This window comes from Oenanthe melanoleuca, chromosome 2 (assembly GCF_029582105.1).
Source record: "Oenanthe melanoleuca isolate GR-GAL-2019-014 chromosome 2, OMel1.0, whole genome shotgun sequence".
NCBI classification, from domain to species: Eukaryota; Metazoa; Chordata; class Aves; order Passeriformes; family Muscicapidae; genus Oenanthe; species Oenanthe melanoleuca.
The window spans coordinates 975,680-995,207 of NC_079335.1; the positions used below are offsets into that span (position 1 = coordinate 975,680).

Genomic DNA, 19,528 nt, shown 5'->3' on the forward strand with positions numbered 1-19,528 from the left:
AAATCCCATTAAAGCCATGATTCCATTCCATTATCCCATAGATCCCATAAATCCCATCCCATGGATCCCATTATCCCATCCATCCTATGATCCCGGTGTTCTATAATCCCATAATCCCATAAATCCCATAAATCCCATTATCCCAGAAATCCCATTATCCCATAAATCCCACAAATCCCATAAATCCCATTATCCCACAAATCCTATTATCTCATAAATTCCTCAAATCCCATAATCCAGCAAATCCTACAAATCCCACAAATCCCATAAATATCATAAATCCCATTATCCCATAAACCCCATTATCCCACAAATCCCACAAATCCCATAAATCCCATAATCCCAAAATCCCATTATCCCACAAATCCCATTATCCCATAAATCCCATATATCTCATAAATCCCATTATCCCACAAACCCCATTAACCTCATGGATCCCACAAATCCTATTATCTCATAAATTCCTCAAATCTCATAAATCCAGCAAATCCTACAAATCCCACAAATCCCACAAATATCATAAATCCCATTATCCCATAAATCCCACAAATCCCACAAATCCCATAAATTCCATAAAACCCATAAATCCCATAAATCCCAGTATCCCAGAAATCCCATTATCCCATAAACCCCACAAATCCCATAAATCCCAGAAATCCCATTATCCCAAAAATCCCAAAATCCCATAAATCGCCTAAATCTCATAAATCCCATTATCCCACAAACCCCATTATCCCACAAATCCCACAAATCCCATAAATCCTATTATCCCACAAATCCCACAAGTCCCACAAATCCCACAAATCCCACAAATCCCATAGATCTCATTATCCCATTATCCCACAAATCCCATAAATTCCATAAAACCCACAAATCCCATTATCCCATAAATCCCACAAGTCCCCAAATCCCACAAAATTATCCCACAAATCCCATAAACCCCACAAACCCCAATTATTATCCCACCCCAAATTCAACAGGAAAAAAACCCCCCAAAAATCCCATTTTTGCGACTTCCCCAATCCCAAAAAAAATCCCAGAATGGGAAAAATCCGGGAATGACAATTCCGGGAAATTTTTTTTTCTTTTCTTTTCCCGACCTTCCAGCTGGGGATGGACCTGGAGCACCTGGAGCAGGCGCAGGGCGGCGGCGCCGCGGCCGGGAGAGAGGAAGGGCTGGGAGGAAACGGCCTGGAAAAATCGGGAAAAAATGGAGGAAAATTGGGAAAAATCGGGAAAAATCGGGAAAAATGGGGGAAAATGGGAAAAATGGGGAAAAATTGGGGAAAATCTGGGAAAAATGGGGGGAATAATGGGGAAAAATGTGGGAAAAGGGGAAAAATGGGGAAAGGGGAAAAATGGGGAATGGGGAAATTGGGTAAAAATGGGGAAAAATGGGGAAAAATGGGGAAAAATTGGGGGAAATCGGGGAAAATGGGAAAAATCGGGGAAAATGGGGAAATTGGGGAAAATTGGGAAAAACGGGAAAAATGGGGAAAAATGGGAAAATTGGGAAAAAACGGGAAAAATTGGGGAAAATTGGGGGAAAATCGGGAAAAATGGGAAAAATCGGGAAAATCGGGAAAAATGGGGAAAAATCGGGAAAAATGGGAAAAAACGGGAAAAATTGGGGAAAATTGGGAAAAATTGGGAAAAAACGGGAAAAATTGGGGAAAATCGGGAAAAATGGGGAAAATGGGGGGAAATCGGGAAAAATCGGGAAAATTGGGAAAAACCGGGAAAAATCGGGAAAATTGGGAAAAACCGGGAAAAATTGGGAAAAATGGGGAAAAATCGGGAAAATTGGGAAAAACCGGGAAAAATTGGGAAAAATCGGGGAAAATTTATGGGGAAATTGGGAAAAAATCTGGGGGAAATTGGGGAAAAATCGGGGAAAATGGGGAAAAACTGGGGGAAAATGGGGAAAATCGGGAAAAATTGGGAAAAATGGGGAAAATCGGAGAAAATCGGGAAAAATCGGGAAAAATGGGGAAAATGGGGGAAAATTGGGGAAAAATGGGGAAAAATGGGGAAAAATCGGGAAAAATTGGGAAAAATCGGGAAAAATCGGGAAAAATCGGGAAAAATGGGGAAAAATTGGGAAAAATGGGGAAAAATGGGGGAAAATGGGGAAAAATCGGGAAAAATCGGGAAAAATGGGGAAAAATCGGGAAAAATCGGGGAAAATCGGGGGAAAATTGGGAAAAATGGGGAAAAATGGGGAAAAATCGGGAAAAATTGGGAAAAATGGGGAAAAAAATGGGAAAAATGGGGAAAAAAATGGGAAAAATGGGGAAAAAATGGGGAAAAAATCGGGAAAAATCGGGAAAAATGGGAAAAAAAATGGGAAAAATTGGGGGAAAATCGGGAAAAATGGGAAAAATCGGGAAAAATTGGGGAAAAATGGGGAAAAATCAGGAAAAATGGGGAAAATTGAAGGAAATTGGGGAAAAATTGGGAAAAATTGGGAGAAATGGGGAAAAATTGGGTAAAATGGGGAAATGGTGGAAAAATGGGGGAAAATTGGGGGAAAATTGGGGAAAATTTGGAGAAAAATTGGGGAAAATTTGGGAGAAATTGGGAAAAAATTGGGGTAAAATATGGGAAAAATTGGGTGGAAAATTGGGGAAAATTAGGGAAAAAACGGGATAAAAATGGGGGAAAATTGGGAAAAATCGGGAAAAATCGGGAAAAATGGGAAAAATTGGGAAAGATTGGGGAAAAATCGGGAAAAATCAGGAAAAATTGGGAAATATCGGGAAATTTTGGGAAAAATTGGGGAACAATTGGGAAATATCGGGAAAAATTGGGGAAAATTGGGGAAAATTAGGAAAATTGGAGAAAAATTGGGAAAAATTAGGGAAAATTGGGAAAAATTGGGAAAATTGGGAAAATCGAGAAAAATTGGGAAAAATTGGGGAAAATTGGGGGAAATCGGGAAAAATTGGGAAAAATTGGGGAAAGTGGGAAAAATTGGGAAAAATTGGGAAAAAATGGGAAAAATTGGGGGAAATCGGGAAAAATTGGGAAAATTAGGGAAAAACTGGGAAAAATCGGGAAAAATTGGGAAAAATTAGGAAAAATTGGGAAATATTGGGAAAAATCGGAAAAATTGGGGAAAATCGGGAAAAATCGGTAAAAATTGGTAAAAATTGGGAAAGATTGGGAAAAAAGGGGAAAACTGGGGAAAACTGGGGAAAATTGGGAAAAAAATCAGAAAAATTGGGAAAGATTGGGAAAAATCGGGAAAAATGGGAAAAATCGGGGAAAATTGGGAAAAATTGGGGGGAAATGGGAATATTGGGGAAAATTGGGAAAAATTGGGGAAAATTGGGAAAAATTTCGGGGAAAATTGGGGACAATTGGGGAAAATTGGGGAAAATTGGGAAAAATTGGGAAAATGGGGAAAAATTGGGGAAAATTGGGGGAAATTGGGAAAAAATGGGAAAATTGGGGAAAATTGGGAAAATTGGGGAAAATTGAGGTAAGTTGGGAAAAATTGGGAAAAATTGGGAAATTTCGGGAAAAATTGGGGAAAATTGGGGGAAATTGGGGGAAATTGGGGAAAATTAGGAAAAGTGGGAATGGAAATGGGAATTCCAGATGGGAAAGGGTTCTGGAGTAAAAATGGGAATTTGAGCTGGAATTTCAGAGGAAAAATTGGGAATCTGAGATGGAATTGTGGTGAAAAAAGTGGGAATTGCATAGGAAAAAAAATGGGGAATTTGAGCTGAATTCCAGAGGAAAAATTGGGAATCTGGGCTGGAATTTGAGAGAAAAACTTGGGAAAAGTGGGAAATAATTGGGAAAATTGGGAAAAAGTGGAAAAAGTGGGAAAAGCGGGAAAAAATTGGGAGAAGTGGAAAAAATTTGGGAGAAGTGGGGAAAAATTGGGAAAAAAGTGGGAAAAGTGAGAAAAAAGTGGGAATGGAATCGGGAATGTTGAAATCAGGGAATGATAAAATCAGGGAATTCTGGAATTCTGGGAATGATAAAATCAGGGAATGCTGAGATCAGGGGATGAAAAAATCATGGAAATCCCAAAATCATGGAATAAAATCAGGGAAATGTTGAAATCAAGGAATGATGAAATCAGGGAATCCTAAAATCTGAGAATGTTGAAATAATGGAATTCTGGAATTCTGGGAATGTTGAAATCAAGGAATGATAAAATCAGGGAATTCTGGGAATGATGAAATCAGGGAAATCTGAAATCAAGGAATGATAAAACCAGAGATTTCTGGAATTCTGGGAATGATAAAATCATGGAATCCTAAAATCATGGAATAAAATTAGGGAATGCTGATATCAGAGAACGAGAAAATCATGGAATGATGAAATCAGGGAATTCTGGAATTCGGGGAATGATAAAATCATGGAATGATAAAATCAGGGAATGTTGAAATCAAGGAATGATAAAATCAGGGAATTCTAAAATCAAGGAATGATGAAATTTGGGAATTCTGGAATTCTGGGAATGATGAAATCAGGGAATTCTGGGGATGCTGAAATCATGGAAAATTAAAATCAGGAAATTATGAAATCATGGAATGCAGAAATCAGGGAACGACAAAATCAGGGAATCCGAAAATCTGGGAATGCTGGAATTCTGGGAATGACAAAATCTGGGAATGACAAAATCTGGGAATGCTGAGATCAGGAAATGCCCCCTCAGCTTTTCCAAGGAAGATTTTAGGGGATTTTCCCAACTTTTTCTCACACCTCGGGACAGAAATACCTCGGGAATTCCCAGAAAATTCAAAAAAAAAATTCTCAAAAAATCCCCCAAAAATCCCCCAAAATTTCAAAAAAATTCTCAAAAAATTCCCCAAAAAATCCCTCAAAAAAATTCCCAAAAAATTCCCCAAAAATTCTCAAAAAATTCCTAAAAATTCCCCAAAATTCCCAAAAAAATCCCAAAAAATTCCCCAAAAATCCCCAAAAATTCCCAAAAAAATCCAAAAAAATTCCAAAAAAAATCTCCAAAAAAAGTATAAAAAAAAATTCCCCAAAAAATCCCCCCAAAAAATTCCCAAAAAATCCCCCAAAATCCCAAAAAATTCCCAAAAAAATCCCAAAAAATTCCCTAAAAATAAAAAAAAAAAAAATCTCAAAAAATTCCCCAAAAAATCCCTCAAAAAAATTCCTCAAAAATTCCAAAAAAATTCTCAAAAAATTCCCCAAAAATTCCCCAAAAATTCCCAAAAAAATCTCAAAAAATTCCCAAAAAATTCCCCAAAAATCCCTAAAAATTCCCAAAAAAATCACAAAAAATTCCCAAAAAATTCCCCAAAAATTCTCAAAAAATCCCCCAAAAATCCCCAAAAAATTTCAAAAAAATTCTCAAAAAATTCCCCAAAAAATCCCTCAAAAAATTCCCAAAAATTTCCCCAAAAATTCTCAAAAAATTCCCCAAAAAATTCCTCAAAAAAATTCCCAAAAAATTCCCCAAAAATTCTCAAAAAATTCCTAAAAATCCCCCAAAATTACAAAAAAAATCCCAAAAAATTCCAAAAAAATTCCCAAAAAATTCCCCAAAAATTCCCAAAAAATTCCTAAAAATTCCCCAAAATTCAAAAAAAAATCCAAAAAAAATTTAAAAAAATTCCCCAAAAAAGTCCCCAAAAATTCCCAAAAAAATCCCAAAAAATTCCAAAAAAATTCTCAAAAAATTCCCCAAAAAATCCCCCCAAAAAATTCCCAAAAAATCCCCAAAAATCCCAAATAAATTCTCCCAAAAAAATCCCAAAAAATTCCCCAAAAATAAAAAAAAAAAATCTCAAAAAATTCCCCAAAAAATCCCTCAAAAAAATTCCTCAAAAATTCCAAAAAAATTCACAAAAAATTCACCAAAAAATCCCCAAAAATTCCCCAAAAATTCCCAAAAAAATCCCAAAAAAATTCCCCCAAAAATTCTCAAAAAATTCCCCAAATAATCCCCCCCAAAAATTCCCAAAAAATCCCAAAAAAATTCCCCAAAAATTCCAAAAAAATTCTCAAAAAAATCTCAAAAAATTCCCCAAAAATCCCCAAAAATTCCAAAAAAAATCCCAAAAAATTCCCCAAAAATTAAAAAAAAATCTCAAAAAATTCCCAAAAAATTCCCCAAAAATTCCAAAAAAATTCCCAAAAAATCTCAAAAAATTCCAAAAAAATTCTCAAAAAATTCCCCAAAAATCCCCCCCCAAAAAATTCCCAAAAAATCCCAAAAAAATTCCCCAAAGAATCCGCAAAAAATTCCCAAAAAAATCCCAAAAAATTTCAAAAAAATTCCAAAATATTTCCCCAAAAATTCCCAAAAAAATTCCCAAAAATTCCCAAACTCACCAAGAGCCTGACGGTCAGAGCTTGAGGAGACGGAAAATTTCCTGGGAAAAGAAAGAAAAATGGGAAAAAAAAATCAAAATTCCCAAAAAATTCCCAACCCTGATCCTGATTTTTTTTATTTTTTAATTTTTGGGAATTTTTGGGGATTTTTGGGGGAATTTTTTTGGAATTTTTTTGGAGAATTTTTTGGAGTTTTTTTTTTTTTTTTTTTTTTTTTTAATTTGAGGGAATTTTTCTGGGATTTTTTGGGATTTGTTTTTTTAATTTTTTGGGAATTTTGGGGGGATTTTGGGGGGTTTTTTGGAGGGGATTTTTTGGAATTTTTTGGGGTTTTTTGGGGGATTTTTTTTTATTTGGGGGGAATTTTTTGGGGAATTTTTCTGGATTTTTTTGGGGGGATTTTTTTGGATTTTTTGGGAATTTTTGGGCGTTTCTGGGGGGAGTTTTTGGAATTTTTTGGCATTTTTTGGGGATTATAGGGGGATTTTTTGGAGATTTTTGGGGATTTTTCGGGGGAATTTTTGGGGATTTTTTGGGAATTTTTGTTTTTTTTTTTTTTTCTGGGGGGGATTTTTGGAGGATTTCTTTGGGAGATTTTTTGGGAATTTTTGGGGTTTTTTGGGGGGGATTTTTTTTGGGATTTTTGGAGATTTTTTGAGGTTTTGGGAATTTGTTTGGGATTTTTTTTTTATTTTCTGGGGAATTTTTCTGGATTTTTTTTGGATTCTTGGGGGGGATTTTTTAAAATTTTTTGGGAATTTTTGGGGGATTTTGGGGTTTTTTTTGAGGGGATTTTTTGGAATGTTTTGGGGTTTTGGGGGGATTTTTGGGGGATTTTTTGGAGATTTTTGGGGGGAATTTTTGGGCATTTTTTGGGAATTTTTGGGGTTTTTTTTTGGGATTTTTGGGGATTTCTTTGGGGGATTTTATGGGAATTTTTGGGGTTTTTTTGGGGTGATTTTTTTTGGGATTTTTGGGGATTTTTTGAAATTTTTTGGGTTTTTTGGGGTTTTTTTGGGGATTTTTTGGGGGTTTTTTGGACGGGATTTTTTGGAATTTTTTGGGGATTTTTGGAGGGATTTTTTGGGAGATTTTTTTTTTTTATTTTTGGGGTTTTTTAGAGGATTTTTTGGGAATTTTTTAGGGAATTTTAGGGAATTTATTTGGGATTTTTTGGGATTTTTGGGGGATTTTTTTATGGGATTTTTGGGGAATTTTTCTGGATTTTTGTGGGATTTTTTGGGGTTTTTTTTTTTATTTTTTTAGATTTTTTGGGAATTTTTGGGCGTTTCTGGGGGGAGTTTTTGGAATTTTTTGGGATTTTTGGGGGGATTTTTTTGGGGGATTTTTGGAGAATTTTTGGGGATTTTTCGGGGGAATTTTTGGGGATTTTTTGGGAATTTTTTGGGGGTTTCCCTGGGGAGTTTTTGGAATTTTTGGGGGGATTTTTTTGGAGATTTTTTGGAGATTTTTTGGGAGTTTTTGGAGGATTTTTTTAATATTATTTTTTGAGAGAATTTTTTTGGGATTTTTGGGGGATTTTTGAGGATTTTTTGGGGATTTTTTGGGGATTTTTGGGGGATTTTTTGGGGATTTTTTTGGGATTTTTTGGGGGGTTTTTTTTTGGATTTTTTTAGATTTTTTTGGGAATTTTTGGGCGTTTCTGGGGGGAGTTTTTGGAATTTTTTGGAATTTTTGGGGGGATTTTGGGAGGATTTTTGGGGGAATTTTTGTGGGATTTTTTGGAGATTTTTGGGGAGGATTTTTTGGAATTTTTTTTTTGTTTTTCGGGGGATTTTTGGGAGGATTTTTTGGGAATTTGTTTGGGATTTTTTAGGGGAAATTTTTTTTTGGGTGATTTTTTGGGATTTTTTTTTAGTTTTTCTAGGATTTTGTGGGGGGATTTTTTGGGGCATTTTTTTATTTTTGGTGAATTTTTGAGGGACTTTTTTTTTAATTTTTTTTTTTTGGGGGGGTGATTTTTTGTGTTTTTTTTTATTTTTTTATTTTTCTAGGATGTTGGGGGGGATTTTTTTTGGCATTTTTAATTTTTTGTGAACTTTTGGGGGACTTTTTTTGGAAAAATTTTTTTTGGGTGATTTTTGGAATTTATTTTTTTTATTTTTCTAGGATTTGGGAGGGGATTTTTTTGGGCATTTATTTTTTATTTTTGGTGAATTTTTGGGGCACTTTTTTTGGATTTTTTTTGGTCATTTTTTGCAATTTTTTGGGGGATTTTTCTAGGATTTTGGGGGGGATTTTTTTGGTCATTTTTTTATTTCTGGTAAATTTTTGGGGGACTTTTTTGTAAAATTTATTTTTTTGGGGGGGTGATTTTTTTTTCATTTTTCTAGGATTTTGGTGTGGGATTTGTTTGGGCATTTTTTTATTTTTGGTGAATTTTGGGTGGATTTTTTTTTTAATTTATTTTTTGGGGGGTGTGATTTTTTGGGAATTTTTTAAATTTTTTTTTAATTTTTCTAGGATTTTGGGGGTGGGATTTTTTTAGGCTTTTTTTTTTATTTTTGGTGAATTTTTAGGGGACTTTTTTTTCTATTTTTTTGTGAGTTTTTGGGATTTTTTGGGGGGATTCTTCTAGGATTGTGGGATGGGATTTTTTGGATCATTTTTAAATTTTTTGTGAATTTTTGGAGGCCCTTTTTTTCTTGAATTTTTTTTTTTTTTGGGGGATAATTTTTTTTAATTTTTCAACAATTTGGGCAGGAATTTTTTTCGGATTTTTTTTTTTTTTGGGATTTACCACGATGCTCAGAGCGGATCCAGGTCTCATTTTCCGGTTGTTCTTCCCGAATTTTTCCAGCCAGGAATGTCAAACTCCTGCACAGAGGGGTCAGGGCTGGGCTGAACTGAGCTGGGATCAGAAATTCCAGCAGGAACGGCCACAAAACCTGCAGGAAAAACCAGAATTCCCAAAAAAAACCCAGGAAAAACCAACTCAGAATTCCCAAAAAAAATCCGGGAAAAACCAGAATTCCCAAAAAAAAACCAGAATTCCCAAAAAAAACCCAAATTCCAAAAAAAAAAAAAACAAAAAACCGGAAAAACCAACTCAGAATTCCCAAAAAAACCCCGAATTCCCAAAAAAAAAAAGGGAAAAACCCCCTCAGAATTCCCAAAAAAAACCCGGGAAAAACCAGAATTCCCAAAAAAACCCAGAATTCCCAAAAAAACCCCCAAATTCCCAAAAAAAAAACCAGAAAAACCAACTCAGAATTCCCAAAAAAAACCCGAATTCCCAAAAAAAAAAAGGGAAAAACCCCCTCAGAATTCCCAAAAAAAACCCGGGAAAAACCAGAATTCCCCAAAAAAACCCCAGAATTCCCAAAAAAAAACCAAAATTCCAAAAAAAACCCCCCAAAATTCCCAAAAAAAACCCCTAATTCCCAAAAAAAAAAAAAAGGGAAAACCCCCTCAGAATTCCCAAAAAAAACCCAGGAAAAACCGGCTCAGAATTCCCAAAATTCCCAGGATTTCCCCAGAATTTTCTGGGAATTCCATCCCAAAATTCTGATATTCCATAGGAAGCCCTTCCTTGTTTTCCCTGCATCCCAAATTTCTCCCCAGCTCTGGAAAAAAACTTTGGAAAAACCTCTGGAATTCTCCTGGAAAAGTCGGAATTGCCAGAATTTTCCACCCCTCTTGTTCCTGATTTTATTCCCAAATTTTCTCCTCTTCATCCTGGAATTCCCAGAATTCTTGATCCCAAATTTTCTCTCTCATCCCAGAATTCTTCATTCCGAATTTTTCACTCTCATCCCAGAATTCCTTATCCCAGATTTTTCCCCCTTCATCCCAGAATTCCTGGAATTCTTTATCCCAGATTTTTCTCTCACTTCCCAGAATTTTTTATCCCTAATTTTCTCTCATTCCAGAAATTTTTGTCCCGAATTTTCTCTCATTCCAGAATTTTTTATCCCAAATTTTCTCTCATTCCAAAATTTTTTATCCTAAATTTTCCCTCATTCCAGAATTCCTTATCCCAGATTTTTCCCCCTTCATCCCAGAATTCCTGGAATTTCTTATCCCAAATTTTCCCCTTTCATCTTGGAATCCCCAGAATTCTTTATCCCAAAGTTTTCACTCTCATCCCAAAATTCCTTATCCCAACTTTTCCCCCTTCTCCCAGAATTTCCACCCCTCTTATTCCAGATTTTCCTACCTCATCCTGGATTTCCTCCCCCCTTCATCCCAGAATTCCTGGAATTCTTTTATCCCAAATTTTTTCCTCTCATCCTGGAATTTCCACATCTCTTATCCCAGATTTTCCCTCTCCTCCCAAAATTGTTCATCCCAAATTTTCTCTCTCGTCCCAGAATTCCTTATCCCAAATCTTCCCCCCTTCATCCTTTAATTCCCAGAATTCTTTATCCCAAAATTTTTTCCCTCATCCCAGAATTCCTCATCCCAAATTTTCCCTCAGCTTTGGGAAATTTGGGATTGAAATCCTTTGGGATTTTGGGAATTTTGGGATCAAATCCCTTGAGACTGGGAATTTTGGGATTGAAATTCCTTGGGATTGGGAACTCTGGTAATTAAATTTCTCCAGGATTGGGAATTTTTAGGATTGAAATCCCTCAGGATTAGAAATTTTAGGAATTAAATCCCGCGGGATTGGGAATTTTAGGAATTAAATTTCCTCAGGATTGGGAATTCTGGGATTGAAAGTCCTTGGGATTGGGAATTTTGGGATGAAATCCCTTGGGATTGGGAATTTCAGGATGAAATTCCCCAGAATTGGGGATTTGGGGACTGAAATCCCTCAGGATTGGGAATTTTGGGAATTAAATTCCCAAGAACTGGGAATTTTGGGACTGGGAGAGTCCTGAATGTGGAATTTTGGGAATTTTTTGGCAATTTTTTGGGAATTTTTTGGTAATTTTTTGGGAATTCTTTGGGAATTACACACGGGGCCCATCCTGTGCACGGTGGTGCTGAGCAGGAACAGGAAATGCCTCAGGATTGGGAATTTTTGGATTGGGAATTTTGAGATGAAATCCCTCAGGATGGGAAATTTTGGGAATTGAAATCCTAACAGAATTGGGAATTTTGGGAATGAAATTTTCCAGATTGGGAATGTTCGGATGAAACCCCTCAAAACTGGGAATTTTGGGGTAAAATCCCTCAGGATTGGGAATTTTAGGTAGAAATACCCCAAAATTGGGAATTTTGGGATGAAATCCCTCAGGATTGGGAATTTTGAGATTGGGAATTTTGGGATGAAATCCCTCGGGACTGGGAATTTTGGGAATTAAATCCCCCAGAATTGGGAATTTTGAGAATTGAAATCCTAACAGAATTGGGAATTTTGGAAATGAATTCCCTCAAATTCAGGAATTTTGGGAATTTTTTGGGAATTACACTCTGGGCCCCTCCTGTGCACGGTGGTGCTGAGCAGGAACAGGAAATGGGAATTTTGGGATTGGGAATCTTTCAGAATTGGGAATTTTGGGATTGAATTGACTCAAATTCAGGAATTTTGGGCAATTTTTTGGGAATCACACACGGGGCCCATCCTGTGCACGGTGGTGCTGAGCAGCAGCAGGAAATGGGAATTTTGGGAATTAAATCTTTTGGGATTGGGAATTTTGGGATTGAATTCTCTCAAATTCAGGAATTTTGAGATTTTTTTGGGAATCACACACGGGGCCCATCCTGTGCACGGTGGTGCTGAGCAGGAACAGGAAATGGGAATTTTGGGATTGGGAATCTTTCAGAATTGGGAATTTTGGGATTGAATTGACTCAAATTCAGGAATTTTGCGAATTTTGGGATTTTTTTGGGAATCACACACGGGGCCCATCCTGTACAGGGTGGTGCTGAGCAGGAACAGGAAATGGGAATTATGGGATTAAATTCCTTGGGATTGGGAATTTTGGGATTTAATTCTCTCAAATTCAGGAATTTTGGGAATTTTGGGAATTTTTGGGAATTTTTGGGGATTTTTTGGGAATCACACACAGGGCCCATCCTGTGCATGGTGGTGCTGAACTTCAGCAGGAAATGGGAATTTTGGGAATTAAATCTTTCGGCATTGGGAATTTTGGGAGTGAAATCTCTCAGGATTGGGAATTTTGGGATTGAATTCCCTCAAATTCAGGAATTTTGGGATTTTTTTGGGAATTTTTTGGGAATCACACACAGGGCCCATCCTGTGCACGGTGGTGCTGAACAGGAACAGGAAATGAGAATTTTGCGATGAAATTCCTCAGGACTGGGAATTTTGGGATTGAATTGACTCAAATTCAGGAATTTTGGGAATTTTGGGAATTTTTTGGGAATCACACACGGGGCCCATCCTGTGCACGGTGGTGCTGAACAGCAGCAGGAAATGGGAATTTTGGGAATTAAATCTTTTGGGATTGGGAATTTTGGGAGTGAAATCTCTCAGGACTGGGAATTTTGGGATTGGGAGAGTCCTAAATGCAGGATTTGGGGAATTTTGAGATTTTTTTGGGAATCACACACGGGGCCCATCCTGTGCACGGTGGTGCTGAGCAGGAACAGGAAATGGGAATTTTGGGATTGGGAATCTTTCAGAATTGGGAATTTTGGGATTGAATTGACTCAAATTCAGGAATTTTGCGAATTTTGGGAATTTTTTGGGAATCACACACGGGGCCCATCCTGTGCACGGTGGTGCTGAGCAGGAACAGGAAATGCCTCGGGATTGGGAATTTTGGGATTGGGAATTTTGGGATTGGGAATTTTGGGAATGAAATCCCTCAGGATTAGGAATTTTGGGATTGAATTCTCTCAAATTCCGGAATTTTGGGATTTTTTGGGATTTTTTTGGGAATCACACACAGGGCCCATCCTGTGCATGGTGGTGCTGAGCAGCAGCAGGAAATGGGAATTTTGGGAATTAAATCTTTCGGCATTGGGAATTTTGAGAGTGAAATCTCTCAGGATTGGGAATTTTGGGATTGAATTCCCTCAAATTCAGGAATTTTGGGATTTTTTTGGGATTTTTTTGGGAATCACACACAGGGCCCATCCTGTGCACGGTGGTGCTGAACAGGAACAGGAAATGGGAATTTTGGGATTAAATTCCTCAGGATTGGGAATTTTGGGATTGAATTCTCTCAAATTCAGGAATTTTGGGATTTTTTTGGGATTTTTTTGGGAATCACACATGGGGCCCATCCTGTGCACGGTGGTGCTGAACAGGAACAGGAAATGGGAATTTTGGGATGAAATTCCTTGGGATTGGGAATTTTGGGATTGAATTCTCTCAAATTCAGGAATTTTGGGAATTTTGGGAATTGTTGGGAATTTTTGGGGATTTTTTGGGAATCACACACAGGGCCCATCCTGTGCACGGTGGTGCTGAACAGCAGCAGGAAATGGGAATTTTGGGAATTAAATCTTTTGGGATTGGGAATTTTGGGAGTGAAATCTCTCAGAACTGGGAATTTTGGGATTGGGAGAGTCCTAAATGCAGGATTTTGGGAATTTTGGGATTTTTTTGGGAATCACACACGGGGCCCATCCTGTGCACGGTGGTGCTGAGCAGGAACAGGAAATGGGAATTTTGGGATTGGGAATCTTTCAGAATTGGGAATTTTGGGATTGAATTGACTCAAATTCAGGAATTTTGGGAATTTTGGGAATTTTTTGGGAATCACACACGGGGCCCATCCTGTGCATGGTGGTGCTGAACAGCAGCAGGAAATGGGAATTTTGGGAATTAAATCTTTCGGCATTGGGAATTTTGGGAGTGAAATCTCTCAGGATTGGGAATTTTGGGATTGAATTCCCTCAAATTCAGGAATTTTGGGATTTTTTTGGGAATTTTTTGGGAATCACACACGGGGCCCATGCTGTGCACGGTGGTGCTGAGCAGGAACAGGAAATGGGAATTTTGGGATTGGGAATCTTTCAGAATTGGGAATTTTGGGATTGAATTGACTCAAATTCAGGAATTTTGCGAATTTTGGGAATTTTTTGGGAATCACACACGGGGCCCATCCTGTGCACGGTGGTGCTGAGCAGGAACAGGAAATGCCTCGGGATTGGGAATTTTGGGATTGGGAATTTTGGGATTGGGAATTTTGGGAATGAAATCCCTCAGGATTGGGAATTTTGGGATTGAATTCTCTCAAATTCCGGAATTTTGGGATTTTTTTGGAAATTTTTTGGGAATCACACACGGGGCCCATCCTGTGCATGGTGGTGCTGAACAGCAGCAGGAAATGGGAATTTTGGGAATTAAATCTTTCGGCATTGGGAATTTTGGGAGTGAAATCTCTCAGGATTGGGAATTTTGGGATTGAATTCCCTCAAATTCAGGAATTTTGGAATTTTTTTGGGATTTTTTTGGGAATCACACATGGGGCCCATCCTGTGCACGGTGGTGCTGAACAGGAACAGGAAATGGGAATTTTGGGATGAAATTCCTTGGGATTGGGAATTTTGGGATTGAATTCTCTCAAATTCAGGAATTTTGGGAATTTTGGGAATTTTTGGGAATTTTTGGGGATTTTTTGGGAATCACACACAGGGCCCATCCTGTGCACGGTGGTGCTGAACTTCAGCAGGAAATGGGAATTTTGGGAATTAAATCTTTTGGGATTGGGAATTTTGGGAGTGAAATCTCTCAGGACTGGGAATTTTGGGATTGGGAGAGTCCTAAATGCAGGATTTTGGGAATTTTGAGATTTTTTTGGGAATCACACACGGGGCCCATCCTGTGCACGGTGGTGCTGAGCAGGAACAGGAAATGGGAATTTTGGGATTGGGAATCTTTCAGAATTGGGAATTTTGGGATTGAATTGACTCAAATTCAGGAATTTTGCGAATTTTGGGAATTTTTTGGGAATCACACACGGGGCCCATCCTGTGCACGGTGGTGCTGAGCAGGAACAGGAAATGCCTCGGGATTGGGAATTTTGGGATTGGGAATTTTGGGATTGGGAATTTTGGGAATGACATCCCTCAGGATTGGGAATTTTGGGATTGAATTCTCTCAAATTCCGGAATTTTGGGATTTTTTTGGGATTTTTTTGGGAATCACACATGGGGCCCATCCTGTGCACGGTGGTGCTGAACAGGAACAGGAAATGGGAATTTTGGGATGAAATTCCTTGGGATTGGGAATTCTGGGATTGAATTCTCTCAAATTCAGGAATTTTGGGAATTTTGGGAATTGTTGGGAATTTTTGGGGATTTTTTGGGAATCACACACAGGGCCCATCCTGTGCACGGTGGTGCTGAACAGGAACAGGAAATGGGAATTTTGGGATGAAATTCCTCAGGATTGGGAATTTTGGGATTGGGAATCTTTCAGAATTGGGAATTTTGGGATTGAATTCCCTCAAATTGAGGAATTTTGGGAATTTTTGAGAATTTTGGGGGATGTTTTGGGAATCACACACGGGGCCCATCCTGTGCACGGTGGTGCTGAGCAGCAGCAGGAAATGGGAATTTTGGGAATTAAATCTTTTGGGATTGGGAATTTTGGGATTGAATTCTCTCAAATTCAGGAATTTTGGGATTTTTTTGGGAATCACACACGGGGCCCATCCTGTGCACGGTGGTGCTGAGCAGGAACAGGAAATGGGAATTTTGGGATTGGGAATCTTTCAGAATTGGGAATTTTGGGATTGAATTGACTCAAATTCAGGAATTTTGCGAATTTTGGGAATTTTTTGGGAATCACACACGGGGCCCATCCTGTGCATGGTGGTGCTGAACAGCAGCAGGAAATGGGAATTTTGGGAATTAAATCTTTTGGGATTGGGAATTTTGGGAGTGAAATCTCTCAGGACTGGGAATTTTGGGATTGGGAGAGTCCTAAATGCAGGATTTTGGGAATTTTGAGATTTTTTTGGGAATCACACACGGGGCCCATCCTGTGCACGGTGGTGCTGAGCAGGAACAGGAAATGGGAATTTTGGGATTGGGAATCTTTCAGAATTGGGAATTTTGGGATTGAATTGACTCAAATTCAGGAATTTTGCGAATTTTGGGAATTTTTTGGGAATCACACACGGGGCCCATCCTGTGCACGGTGGTGCTGAACAGGAACAGGAAATGCCTCGGGATTGGAAATTTTGGGATTGGGAATTTTGGGATTGGGAATTTTGGGAATGAAATCCCTCAGGATTGGGAATTTTGGGATTGAATTCTCTCAAATTCCGGAATTTTGTGATTTTTTTGGAAATTTTTTGGGAATCACACACGGGGCCCATCCTGTGCATGGTGGTGCTGAACAGCAGCAGGAAATGGGAATTTTGGGAATTAAATCTTTCGGCATTGGGAATTTTGAGAGTGAAATCTCTCAGGATTGGGAATTCTGGGATTGAATTCCCTCAAATTCAGGAATTTTGGGATTTTTTTGGGAATTTTTTGGGAATCACACACAGGGCCCATCCTGTGCACGGTGGTGCTGAACAGGAACAGGAAATGGGAATTTTGGGATTAAATTCCTCAGGATTGGGAATTTTGGGATTGAATTCTCTCAAATTCAGGAATTTTGGGATTTTTTTGGGAATCACACGGGGCCCATCCTGTGCACGGTGGTGCTGAGCAGGAACAGGAAATGCCTCGGGATTGGGAATTTTGGGATTGGGAATTTTGGGATTGGGAATTTTGGGAATGACATCCCTCAGGATTAGGAATTTTGGGATTGAATTCTCTCAAATTCCGGAATTTTGGGATTTTTTTGGGATTTTTTTGGGAATCACACATGGGGCCCATCCTGTGCACGGTGGTGCTGAACAGGAACAGGAAATGGGAATTTTGGGATGAAATTCCTTGGGATTGGGAATTTTGGGATTGAATTCTCTCAAATTCAGGAATTTTGGGAATTTTGGGAATTGTTGGGAATTTTTTGGGATTTTTTGGGAATCACACACAGGGCCCATCCTGTGCACGGTGGTGCTGAACAGGAACAGGAAATGGGAATTTTGGGATGAAATTCCTCAGGATTGGGAATTTTGGGATTGAATTCCCTCAAATTCAGGAATTTTGGGATTTTTTTGGGAATTTTTTGGGAATCACACACAGGGCCCATCCTGTGCACGGTGGTGCTGAACAGGAACAGGAAATGAGAATTTTGCGATGAAATTCCTCAGGACTGGGAATTTTGGGATTGGGAATCTTTCAGAATTGGGAATTTTGGGATTGAATTCCCTCAAATTGAGGAATTTTGGGAATTTTTGAGAATTTTGGGGGATTTTTTGGGAATCACACACGGGGCCCATCCTGTGCACGGTGGTGCTGAGCAGCAGCAGGAAATGGGAATTTTGGGAATTAAATCTTTTGGGTTTGGGAATTTTGGGATTGAATTCTCTCAAATTCAGGAATTTTGGGATTTTTTTGGGAATCACACACGGGGCCCATCCTGTGCACGGTGGTGCTGAGCAGGAACAGGAAATGGGAATTTTGGGATTGGGAATCTTTCAGAATTGGGAATTTTGGGATTGAATTCTCTCAAATTCAGGAATTTTGGGAATTTTTTGGGAATCACACACGGGGCCCATCCTGTGCACGGTGGTGCTGAGCAGGAACAGGAAATGGGAATTTTGGGATTGGGAATCTTTCAGAATTGGGAATTTTGGGATTGAATTGACTCAAATTCAGGAATTTTGCGAATTTTGGGAATTTTTTGGGAATCACACACGGGGCCCATCCTGTGCATGGTGGTGCTGAACAGCAGCAGGAAATGGGAATTTTGGGAATTAAATCTTTCGGCATTGGGAATTTTGGGAGTGAAATTCCTTGGGATTGGGAATTTTGGGATTGAATTCCCTCAAATTCAGGAATTTTGGGATTTTTTTGGGAATTTTTTGGGAATCACACACAGGGCCCATCCTGTGCACGGTGGTGCTGAACAGGAACAGGAAATGAGAATTTTGCGATGAAATTCCTCAGGACTGGGAATTTTGGGATTGAATTGACTCAAATTCAGGAATTTTGGGAATTTTGGGAATTTTTTGGGAATCACACACGGGGCCCATCCTGTGCACGGTGGTGCTGAACAGCAGCAGGAAATGGGAATTTTGGGAATTAAATCTTTTGGGATTGGGAATTTTGGGAGTGAAATCTCTCAGGACTGGGAATTTTGGGATTGGGAGAGTCCTAAATGCAGGATTTGGGGAATTTTGAGATTTTTTTGGGAATCACACACGGGGCCCATCCTGTGCACGGTGGTGCTGAGCAGGAACAGGAAATGGGAATTTTGGGATGAAATTCCTCAGGACTGGGAATTTTGGGATTGGGAATCTTTCAGAATTGGGAATTTTGGAAATGAATTCCCTCAAACTCAGGAATTTTGGGAATTTTTGAGAATTTTGGGGGATTTTTTGGGAATCACACACGGGGCCCATCCTGTGCACGGTGGTGCTGAGCAGCAGCAGGAAATGGGAATTTTGGGAATTAAATCTTTTGGGATTGGGAATTTTGGGATTGAATTCTCTCAAATTCCGGAATTTTGGGATTTTTTTGGGAATCACACACGGGGCCCATCCTGTGCACGGTGGTGCTGAGCAGGAACAGGAAATGCCTCGGGATTGGGAATTTTGGGATTGGGAATTTTGGGATTGGGAATTTTGGGAATGAAATCCCTCTGGATTAGGAATTTTGGGATTGAATTCTCTCAAATTCCGGAATTTTGGGATTTTTTTGGGATTTTTTTGGGAATCACACATGGGGCCCATCCTGTGCACGGTGGTGCTGAACAGGAACAGGAAATGGGAATTTTGGGATGAAATTCCTTGGGATTGGGAATTTTGGGATTGGGAATCTTTCAGAATTGGGAATTTTGGGATTGAATTCCCTCAAATTGAGGAATTTTGGGAATTTTTGAGAATTTTGGGGGATTTTTTGGGAATCACACACGGGGCCCATCCTGTGCACGGTGGTGCTGAGCAGCAGCAGGAAATGGGAATTTTGGGAATTAAATCTTTTGGGATTGGGAATTTTGGGATTGAATTCTCTCAAATTCCGGAATTTTGGGGATTTTTTGGGAATCACACACGGGGCCCATCCTGTGCACGGTGGTGCTGAGCAGGAACAGGAAATGGGAATTTTGGGATTGGGAATCTTTCAGAATTGGGAATTTTGGGATTGAATTCTCTCAAATTCAGGAATTTTGGGAATTTTTTGGGAATCACACACGGGGCCCATCCTGTGCACGGTGGTGCTGAGCAGGAACAGGAAATGGGAATTTTGGGATTGG

The 19,528-nt window shown here is 38.8% G+C and overlaps 1 protein-coding gene across 1 annotated transcript in view; it reads right to left on the reverse strand.

The window, feature by feature from the left end:
* The window catches only part of MROH1 (maestro heat like repeat family member 1), a 106,343-nt gene that overhangs the window by 56,160 nt on the left and 30,655 nt on the right, over positions 1-19,528 (reverse strand). The window contains exons 10-12 of the mRNA XM_056485041.1: positions 9,089-9,236; positions 6,328-6,368; positions 1,101-1,191 (exon numbers count right to left, since the gene is read on the reverse strand). Of these exons, the coding sequence (XP_056341016.1) occupies positions 1,101-1,191; positions 6,328-6,368; positions 9,089-9,236 (280 nt within the window). The remainder of the gene's footprint in view (positions 1-1,100; positions 1,192-6,327; positions 6,369-9,088; positions 9,237-19,528) is intronic.